The 11,329-nt window shown below is 45.8% G+C and overlaps 1 protein-coding gene across 1 annotated transcript; it reads left to right on the top strand.

The window, feature by feature from the left end:
• The first annotated feature begins 458 nt into the window (after positions 1-458).
• On the top strand, positions 459-5,968 carry LOC145429146 (uncharacterized). Its single transcript, XM_080302212.1, has 2 exons — positions 459-1,888; positions 2,345-5,968. The coding sequence occupies exons 1-2, from the start codon at positions 724-726 to the stop codon at positions 2,857-2,859; spliced, it is 1,680 nt and encodes a 559-aa protein (XP_080158338.1). The 5' UTR covers positions 459-723; the 3' UTR covers positions 2,860-5,968.
• The last annotated feature ends 5,361 nt before the right edge of the window (positions 5,969-11,329 follow it).

Here is an 11,329-nt window from a genome sequence, read left to right as displayed (position 1 = left end):
GGCAAATGCATTCTTTTGTCTTCCTCTGCATGAGTCACTCAGAGACATTTTTTCATTCACATACAGAGGCCAACAACTCAGATACACACGTTTGCCACAGGGCTTTGCACTTTCTCCAGGCATTTTCAATCAGGTGCTTAAAGAAGCCCTGTCGTCATGTAATTTGCCTAATGATTGTACATTAATACAATATGTTGATGATCTTCTCATTGCAGCCCCGTCAGCAGCGGATTGTTCAGCGGCATCGTTCGTTGTGTTGAATAGGTTGGCGGAATGTGGCTTTAAAGTAAGTAAAGACAAGCTGCAGTTAGTTCGCCCTGAAGTGACCTTTTTGGGCCGGGTAATCGCACACAAATCAGTGGGTTTGATGAACACACACAGAGACCAAATTTTGACACACCCAAAACTGCGAACTGTGAGAGAAATGCTTTCTTTTCTTGGTTTAACAGGTTACAGCAGGCAGTTCATTCCGGATTATGCAGGCAAAACTGCCCCTTTAAGGGGCCTAATGAAGCAAGTTGGTGTTCGAAACTTTAAGGCTGAGTTGCCTTGGACGCCTGAAGCTGAAGCCGCATTTATTAGGGTAAAACAGGATTTGTCAAGGGCCTCAGATTTAGCCACACCCAATTATGACGAGCCATTCTATTTAGATGTTTCTGAGACAAACTCAATTATAAATGGAGTGTTGTTTCAGAAAAAAGGGGGGGGGGTAGAGAAGTGCTCATGTATGTTAGTGTAAAACTACATCCAACAGAAGCAAAGCATCCTACATGCACACAACATGCAGCAGGGGTCGCTAGAATTATCCAAAAAACAGCACATGTAGTGAGAGAACACCCACTAAAAATACTCACTACACATAGCATAGTGGCATACGTAAATTCACAAGCATTTTGTATGTCACCACGGGCACAACAGAGACTGAGCAAAGTCTTAGAGGCCCCAAATTTGACATTCACACATGAAGGAATTAACATGGCAGATTTAATGGGTGTAGGGGAACCACATGACTGCGCCAAAAGAGCACAGATCGAGGAAAAGATTAGAGAGGACCTGAAGGCCGAACCCATACCGGGAGCTGAGGACTGGTTCACCGATGGATGTTGCCACCGAGACGAAGGAGGACTGAAAGCAGGGTATGCGGTGGTCTGCAGAGTAGAAGGAGATTATCAGGTCAGAGAGTCAGGAAGGATTGAGGGAAAGCAGTCGGCCCAGAGAGCTGAAGTGATAGCCTTAGCTCGAGCTTTGAGACTAGCCAAGAACAGGAGAGTGAACATCTACACCGATTCGGCATATGCGTTTGGAGCAGCGCATGTGGAGCTGCCTCAGTGGAAAAGAGCAGGATTCAGAACAGCAACCAATGCACCTATTTCCCACAAACATGAAATGGAGGAACTGGAAAAGGCCTTGGCTGACCCAGAGGAGGTGAGCATTATAAAATGCAAAGCTCACTCCCAAGGAACCAGTATGGTGGAAAAAGGAAATCAGAGAGCAGACGAAGCCGCAAAGGAGGCCGCAGGCTACAAAGGACAGAGACAAATGATACAGGTAACATCAGAAGAAGAGATACCTGTTGACCTGATTGAGGAAGTTAAACGGGCCCAGGAGGAGGCATCCCCAGAGGAAAAGGGGGTGTGGAAAAACAAAGGAGCCTGGCAGGATGGACATTTGTGGAGGGGGCCAGACGGGCGCCCCGTGCTGACAGCCAAAATGGCAGAACAGAAGGTGGATGAAGCCCACGGACTTGCCCACGTGGGGAGAGCCCAGATGGAAAGAAATTTGTGTCATTGGTGGCATCCTGAGCTGCGAGGAATGATAAGGGAGAAGGCCAGGATGTGCTTAATCTGTGGGGCACACAATCCTAAGCCAGCAGTAAAACCGGAAGTGGGTAAGTTTCGGCCCCCTGAGAGGCCAGGAGAGGAGATTGTTATTGATTTCACTGATATGATTGATTCCGGGCCGGGCGGTGTAAGATATTTGTTAGTGTGTGTTGACGCTTTGACCGGCTGGCCAGAGGCCTGGGCTACAAAAAAGGAGGATGCTAAGACTGTCATTAAGTGTTTAATCAATCATTATATTCCCCGTCATGGGTTCCCGAAAAGAATTAGATCAGATAATGGAACCCATTTTAAAAATCAAGATTTGGAAAAAGTAGAAAAAATGTTGGGCGTCCAGCATAAATTTGGAACGGTCTATCATCCTCAGTCTCAGGGGAAAGTAGAAAGAATGAATCTAAATTTGAAAAACAAATTGGCAAAAATCTGCGCGCAAACAGGGCTAAATTGGGTCGCAGCCCTGCCGGTTGCGTTGATGACCATAAGATGTTCTGTTAATCAATCCACAGGTTTTACACCATACGAGCTGCAAACCGGGAGACAGTTTCCGGCACCTTGGACGGTGGGCTCGGGTGAACGGGACAAAAAGGGGAACCGGTCCCACGCAGACTACTGGAACGAGCTAAAGGCGCTAGTGTCCAGTTTCACGAAACAGGCGGCTTGTAAAGGGCCCACAGGAGAAGGAGAGGTCCCGGACGCGAAAACAGTGTGGCTGAGAGTCATCAAACGAAAGTGGAAGGAGCCCCGCTGGACTGGTCCATATGAGGTATCGGCTCGGACGGCGACAGCGGTCCAACTGAAGGGGAAAGGCGACACCTGGTATCACTGGACGCAGTGCGCAGCTGCGCACGAGGGCTTGGTGAGGAAGGATCAATCTCAACTCGACGCAGGTGAAATTGAGCGGCACAATAATCCCTCACACCTGTGCAACGGACCGACCGGTAGTCTACCCGGAAGGTCAAAGAAAGAAGAGCAGCCAAGGAGGAGATCGCCGCGCCAACGAAAAGGAGCGGTACCACACTGAACACCTAAAACAAGAGAGAGGCTCTGATAAAGGGCTTTGAACTTTTTACTACACCATAACATTCACATACCACCATGCCATCACAACAATTAGACACTGGTGATGAAAGAAGAGTTTCAAAAGCCATCACAATGTTCAAAATTATTATGAGCTTGATGTTAACTATGTTGCTAATCATGGCTATTTGTTTTTTGATTTGTTTGTTGCAGACCGACCCTGGAAACCAGTCTGAGCACGGAGGCCATGCCAGTCCGGCGTTGTTTGATACACCAAGTACATCACGCGTGGTCCATAGTGATTTAAGGTTGCGGGCAAGAGTGAAGCGCGAGGTCTCTGGGAAAAAGGATGAGTGTCTCAGCACATATGGTGGTTTAGAATTAGATTATGTTATTGGCTCCACAACTTCCTTTACGTTTGATCTGTGTGATGTTGTTAATTGCAGGGACGTCGGCAGTGCTTGGAGGGGATACAATGTGTGGGTCTGTTGGGATTATTCAGTGAGTACGCACTGCGAGAGGGGAAATCGTCCTTATGACAGCTGGTGCCGTAATTGGGACCAGGTAAGGGGTTACACTGGGCAAAATTGGGAACCGTTAGAATCAGGATCAGAAAACGGGCTTAAACTACAGAGGGATTTTAGCCCCTCTGGAAACGCGTTAACTTCATCATTGGGGAATTGGCATCGCAAACAATCTATGTATTTAATTTTGGGGGTGGAAATAGCGGGGGTTGATCCAAAAGGGTTAATTAAAGTTAATTTCCTAGAAAAAACTAATCGCGTACCGTCAGGTAGAGAAGACATAACAACTCGTGTGATTTCTACTCCCACCAGCTCTGTTGCATCTTTTACAGGGCAGGAGGGGAGCGGGTCATCGGAAGCTACACCAGAGGAGCACGAACCAAGAGAGAGGCGAGTAGTGTCGGTGGACTACACCACCCTGAAACCTCAGGATTTGATTGAACGCGCTACCGGGTTCAGTGACAGTAACATCTGGCTGGACTGGATAGCCCAAAATGCTAGAGAACAAAAAGTGGCTAATTGTGTAGCCTGCGCTTCAGCAAGGCCGCGTTTATTTATAGAGCCTGCACCTCTGCATCCAGAGGATCAGTGGGGCTATAATTGTATGTTGCAAATAACTAGAGGAGCTGTGAATACGGGGAACTGCACTGTGTTGTCCAGTCTATTTCCCCCTATTGGCAAGCTCACGCAAGTAGGGCCGTTTATGCCCCGGAAAGATAATTATACGTGCTTTAAGTTTACCACAGATAAAGTTAAATATCGGTTGGGGGAAATTGACCCCAGTTGGTGTTCGGTCACCCAGATTGGGAGGACCACCAACAATGTGAGTGATGCAGCCACCCTAATTGGGACTTGGGCTAGGAGCGGGCTGTATTACTATTGCGGGCACAGGACTCTACTGGTACGTGTTCCTCTTGGGAGCGTGGGGACGTGCGCGATGGTGAGACTAGGAGCGCCACTTATGCTAATCGGAAATAAGGTAAAATCAATTCCCTCACACAATACGCGCACTTTGGCAGCCAAGCGCAAAAGACACATTTTGAGAAAGAGAGGAATACAAGACACAAATGTTTATGACCCTAGAATGAATTCCCCCACCTGGATCGACTCCATTGGAGTGCCCAGGGGGGTTCCAAATGAATTTAAACTTATTGATCAAATAGCAGCCGGGTTTGAAAATATTCCAATAATTTCTGCTTTCTTTCCAGTGACTCCAAACAAGAATGTAGATAGGATTAATTATGTTCATTACAATGTACTGAGGCTCTCTAACCTGACCAGAGACGGATTGGAGGGGCTAGCGGAGCAGGTGGGTCCGACCTCGTTAATGGGAGTGCAGAATAGAATGGCCCTTGATATGTTGTTAGCGGAAAAGGGGGGCGTGTGTGCTATGTTTGCTGACCAGTGTTGCACCTTTATTCCAAACAATACTGCTCCAGATGGGTCGGTAACCAAGGCTCTGGAGGGCCTAAAGAGCCTTTCTGAAACTATGCATGATCACTCCGGTGTTGGTAATCCGTTAGAAGGCTGGCTGACCTCAGTGTTCGGACGGTGGAAGGGGGTCATCGCTTCGGTCATGTTTTCTTTGTCTATTGTGGTGGGTATTATGGTTATTTGTTGTTGTCTCATCCCTTGTGCCAGAAGAATGTTCAAAAGTATGTCTGTGAAGGCAGTGGACCCTGGAGTCATTACTCCGATGTCCATGATGCCAATGATGCATGTGGAGCTGAATGTGTAGGCCAAGGGGGGACACAACTGTTTGTGACCTCTGGATTCTCCAGAGGTCAACAGAGGGAATTGTAGAATAAGGAGGGGATGTTTTTCTCATTATCATTTAATATTTTAATATGTCATTATTAGTTCCTTAGAAGTATATAACCAGCTTTGCATTAAGCATAAATTGAAGTTTTTGATCTTATATTATTCTTTGCATTACAGTGATGGTGATAACTTTAATTTGATCTTTCTTACAGGTACCAGAATAATAACATGATTTTCCATTGCAGATGTAACCATGATCATTCCATACACATTGCAGTTTGTTGCTCATTCTAGAGTTGTGCTCAAGGTAATTAAAGGTTAAAAGCTACAGCCAGCGCGAGTCTGGCTGATCTATGGAGGGCAAAGGCTTTGAGCTTGGAAGGCCGCACGCGCTTACACAGCACTTATAAGATGTCATTCTTGGTGATTTTGTGCTTAGTCATGTTTTAATATGTTTTAAGTAGAAGTAGCTGATCCAGCAATATTCATTTAATATTATATACTTGATTTAGAGCAATACACACTGATGGTCTTAATAAATGAAAGAGTCCTTGTAGTTGCCATGTTGTGTCTCAGCAGGGTACAGACGGTTCCAGGAGAAGGGGGGCAGTCAGCGTCTGCCCTCGGGAAGGAGACAATGTTATTCTTTGTGTTAAATAAAATTGTCAACATTGATTGTATTACACCTGTCACTACGCATGAGGGGGCGTTCTAATACCCTGATTTCATAAAACTATGGAAATGTGTTTTTTGAGATGAGATCTGAGACTGTCTGCATACAGTGTCCATCTCCCACGTGTGTGATCATTAAATCATCGTTTGACTCAACCCGACCGGACCAGTGTTGTTATTGTGGGTTTTTCCTCTGGTGTCCATCTCCAATATTTTTGAACCATAACAAGAGCTCTTAACATGAGTGCTGTCTTTAAACTTTTCTACATCATTGTTTTCACCCACACCCTGCAGTCCATCATAATGATGATGATCAGTGTCTTTCTGAACAGTAACAGGCTCAGACACAGGCAATACGTGTCTGCGATTTCTCCTGTAAGTGTTTCCATCTGACTGTACCAGGTAGGATCTAGGTTCTTTACAAAGTTTCTTCACCACACCTGTGCGGTCATAACCCTGTGGGGTCTGTAACCTCACTACTTGTCCTTCGTTGAGAGGTGGAAGTGGTCGGCTGGATCTGTCATAACAGACCTTCTGAGTCAGTCTCTTGTTGAGTAGTTGGGCTTTCACTCTCTCAGATTCACAGTGTTGTGGTTCGAGCAGTTTGGTTGTGATTGGGAGCGTAGTTCGAGTCTGTCTAGATAGAAGTCGTTCTGCAGAGGAACCCAGGTTCACATCACGTGGAACACGTGGGTCCTTAGGGACTAGAAAAGCGCTATACAAATGCAGGCCATTTACCATTACCATTCCTGAGATTCAGCAGGTTGAGAAATACATCAGTGCCATCTCTGTGTGACTTCTCCATCAGCTGTTTAGCACTGCGCACTGCTCTCTCAGCAAGCCCATTGGATTGAGGATACTCTGGACTGCTGGTGACATGTTGAAAGTCCCACTGTGAAGTGAAGTCTTTGAAACGCTGGCTTGTAAACTGCCTTCCATTGTCTGAGATCAGAGTGTGTGGAGCACCATGAACTGAGAAGTGTCTTTTCAGCTTCTTGATGACTGTGGCTGATGTCAAATCCTTTAGCAGGTCTATCTCAAACCAGCCTGAGTATGAGTCGACTACTACTAAATAGTGCTGACAGTGCCACTCAAAGATATCTGTAGCCACAGTTGACCAAGGAAGCTCTGGAACTTCATGCAGATGAAGGGGCTCTTTTTGTTTATGAGGCTTAGTGCTGCTACACACCGAGCAGGAAGTAACTGTTTGTTCAATATCTCTTGACATGAGCGGCCAGAAGACGATCCCCCGTGCTCTCCGCTTGGTAGCTTCTACGCCGGGATGTCCTCTGTGCATGATGGTGATGTAGTCTCCTTGCAGTGATTTTGGGATCACGGCTTTGGAACCTTTAAGAATGATGCCATCATCCACAATCAGCTCATCCCTGAAAGGAAAATATGGATGAACCGCCATGGGAAGGTTGTGGAGTCGTTGTGGCCAACCATGTTTGATGAACGAGCTGAGCGCTTGCAGTGTTTCATCCTCAGCTGTGTGTCCTTTAAGTTCCTCCAGGCGTGAAGAAGAGATGCAGCTCACCGTCATGACATCAAAGTTGTCCTCTTCTTCAGACTGCTGGAAAGTGGAGCTGTTGGGAGCACGAGACAGTGTGTCAGCCAGATACATGTGTTTTCCACATTTATATGTGAGGGTGATGTTGTATTTTTGGAGCCTTAACAACATCCTCTGTAATCTGACTGGTGCAGCGTGAATAGGTTTCTTTAGTATGGTGACCAGTGGCTGATGGTCTGTTTCTACGACCACAGGCTTGCCATAAATGTAGCCATGAAACTTTGTACATGCGAAAACAACAGCCAGCAGCTCCTTTTCTATCTGAGCATATCTGGTTTCAGTGTCTGTCAGAGTACGTGAAGCATATGCCACAGGTCGCCCTTCCTGTAAGCAAGCTGCACCAAGACCATACTGTGATGAATCGCACGTTAGTGTCACAGGTTTGCTGACATCATAATATGACAGAACAGGTGGATTAGACATGTGCTCTTTAAGTGCTTCGAACGCAGTCTGATGCTGTGTGTCCCACATCCACTCACTGTCCTTGTGAGTGAGCTGTCGCAGAGGAGCTGACAGATGGCTGAAGTTTGGAATGAATTTTCCAAGATAATTGACCATCCCCAGGAACCTCTGCAGGGCTTGGACATCTGTTGGAACTGGCATCTCTTTGATTGCGGCTGTTTTGGAAGGGTCTGCTTTAAGCCCCTCACTTGTGAAAATGTGTCCGACATAACTGACCTGATTCAGCCGGAATTTGCACTTTAATGGGTTTAGTCGCAGGTTTACTTCTCTGGCACGATCAAGGACTTTTCTCAGGTTGTCGTCATGTTCTTTCATGGTTCTTCTGCCGATGAGTATATCATCAACAATGATGGCACATGGATGGATACCCAGCGAATATCTGCTCCATGGCTCGCTGAAACACCTTGCTGGCAGCGTTAAGACCAAAAGGCATTCTGAGGAACCTGTAACGACCAAAACAAGTGCTGAAGGTGGTTAGCATGGATGATTTCTGATCCAATGACACCTGCCAAAAAGAGTTCTTAGCATCCAAAACAGAGAACACAGTAGCATTTGACATTATTGCAGCCACTTCTTCTACTGTGCGCATGGGATGGTGTGGTCTTTTCAGGACGGTGTTTAAATCTCAAGGATTTATGCATATCCTGATTTCATCTTTGCCTTTCTTGTTGGTGGCTACCATAGAAGACACCCAGTCTGTCGGCTCTGAGACAGGAGTAATGACGCCTAATTTCTCCATCCTGACCAGCTGTGCCTTGACCCTGTCTTTCATGGCCAAAGGGATGCGATGTGATGGGCGAACAACTGGTTTCACATCTGGGTTCAGTGTCATGCGATAGGTGACTGGCAACCTTCCAAGCTCATCAGAAAATAAGTCGCTGTATTCTGTGATAAGCTGTTGTGATAGGTCATCTGCAGACGTGCTCAATAGGTGGACGTCATTGCTGCTCCAAGTATTGGCTGAACATCTTCATTAATAACAAAGAATGATAGCACATGTGACTGTCCATGCAGAAAACACTGCAGCTTAATTACACCTGAGGTTTGAATCTTGCTGCCTCCAAATGCTACTAGGTTAACGGACTTGGGGTGTGCTTTCATTTGTTTATCTGCTCTTATAATGTTAAACGTTTTCTTGGGAAGCACATTACATTTAGCACCTGTGTCCACTTTCATCTCAACAGGAATCCCATTAATCTGCACGGTGACAAAAACTTCCTCTTTGTGTTCCACATGCACATCAGTCGCATGGATTGCATATTGCATCTCCATCAACGTAGAATGTGTCATCTCCGCTGTCATCAGCTTGGTCTGGTTCCACATGATGAACTGACTTTCTGTGTCTTGCTACGTTTTGGGTAGGCTGAACAGCTCTGCACAGTTTCTTAAAATGATTCCACTTTTTGCATGCTTGACACTGCTGCCCAAAAGCTGGACATTTACTCTTTTTTGCAGCATGAGCGCCCCCACAGTTAGTACAGTTAGTGACATGCTGTGTTTCAGACCTGTCTCCTTGTATTTTCATTTTATCTCCTCTGTGCTTTCTTGTAAATTTGGGCTGGAGCACATCAACATTTGATGCAGATTGTTGAGGAAAAGCAAGTGTTTTATTATGCTCTTCAGTCATTTCATGAATCTGGCAGACAGATATGGCTTTTGCTAGCGTTAAATCACTATGACGCAGTAGCACTTTCCTTAAATTGTCATTGTTGATGCCACAAACTAGTCTGTCTCTTATTAGTTCTTCACTCAGATCACCAAATCTGCAGCTTTTTGCTTTAATCCGTAAATCACTTACATAGGATTCAACAGTCTCGCCAGTCCTCTGATTCTGCGTGTTGAACTTGTGTCTTTCCATCGTGACGTTGGTTTGTGGGCTGCACATTTCTCTGAATTTCCCTTTGAGGCACTCAGGATCCTCCTTCGATTCTGCAGGAATGAGGACTCGTCCTCCATCGCCGGCCTCTCTCACTTCTGGCGCGTAAACAAAAGACCGCTCCTGTTCTATAGCTTCGGGACCTGCTAAGTTGAGCAATATGTAGGCTATAAAAATGTCATACTCTTGCTCAAAAATGCGCCAATTTTCAGCAACATTACCATCGAAAACAAGTGGGTCGGGCCTCCTGAATCCTTCCGCCATGTCGGCTGCAGTCCGGATACAAAAAATGCACCCATAAAATAGACTTGAGACGGAAAAAAAAATACCGTCAACTACGAAGTACGTGTTCCGTCGCTTCTGACACCATGTTGTATGTTCACCAGTATGATAATGATGAAGCAGTAATCTCAGTTAACGTGGTTTTATTAACCAGCACAGCAGCAGAGAACTTACATGCTTGGATTCAATAACGGAATGGTGCCTATACCACTCAAAACATACACACACCTACACGGAGGTACGGCAAGCGGATTAGGACAAAATACCAAACTAACAGCAGGTTATCTACAACCTAGGTCACAGCCACGTCACCAGGCTCCCGATTGGTTGTCGTGGCGTTCAAATTTTTCCAACTTGAGCGGTAGACGCGAAACGCGCGTATGCACAAAATGCAACACAAAAACTGACGCGCGTGGATTTATTCGCGAGCCAACCGCGCCAGACACGGCACACTGACGCGCGTTTCAGCGAGGCAAATCGGGACCCGCAATCGCGTGTCATCGCACTTTTTCCATTGACTTTACATGTAAACCTGACGCTCTGAACACACAGACAGGGAGACATGACTGACTGGGGAGACAAAGGGAACATGAAGCACAGAGAGAATACAGAAACAGAAACTCCAAGCTTCTTTAACAATAATCAAGAAGTATAAATCAAACACAGAGCACCAGGTCACATCCAAGACCATGACAGGGACACCAGAGCATCGCTAGCGGTCACGTAGCACATCATTATATACCAGCTAGCCCAACTTCAGTAACCTTACAAATGTCACTGTTTTTTAGTTTTCTGTCTTCATTTATGCTGGAAGTGATAACAGAGCTATACGTTTTAATTTGTTTCCAAAACCCTGCAGTCAGGACATGCTATATTGTATTTAGATAGAAGCTAGCGAGCTAACTCCCTGCTAACTTCTAACTCCGTTAAATGTCATAAATTCCATTTTCATGGATGCCTGGATGTTAAACTCAATTGTTACACCTGGTAGAGCAGAACGCTGATCATTTTATTAAAGATGAAAGACTTTAGACAGTTTTTCAACTCTCAGTAATGCCATAGTGATCGTTTGATATATGGACCTGCAGCGGAGCTTAGGTCCAGACACGGCTAGTGACGTCAGACTGAACAACCGGATTCCTACCGCGGTGATGTTAAATTGGGGTGAAACGTCATCATAAGAGCTTTGACTGACAGCTGCAGTCACGGAGAAACTTGTGTATCTCTGTTCGTATCTGTATCTCAGATAGAGCGTAGGTTCTGAGAGGACGCCTAGCGTTTATGCTACGAAAACACGACCGAGTGTTTTAACCTGACAGCCTGAGGT

Source organism: Astatotilapia calliptera, chromosome 1 (assembly GCF_964374335.1).
Source record: "Astatotilapia calliptera chromosome 1, fAstCal68.1, whole genome shotgun sequence".
NCBI classification, from domain to species: Eukaryota; Metazoa; Chordata; class Actinopteri; order Cichliformes; family Cichlidae; genus Astatotilapia; species Astatotilapia calliptera.
This window is presented reverse-complemented; position numbering and strand designations above follow the sequence as displayed.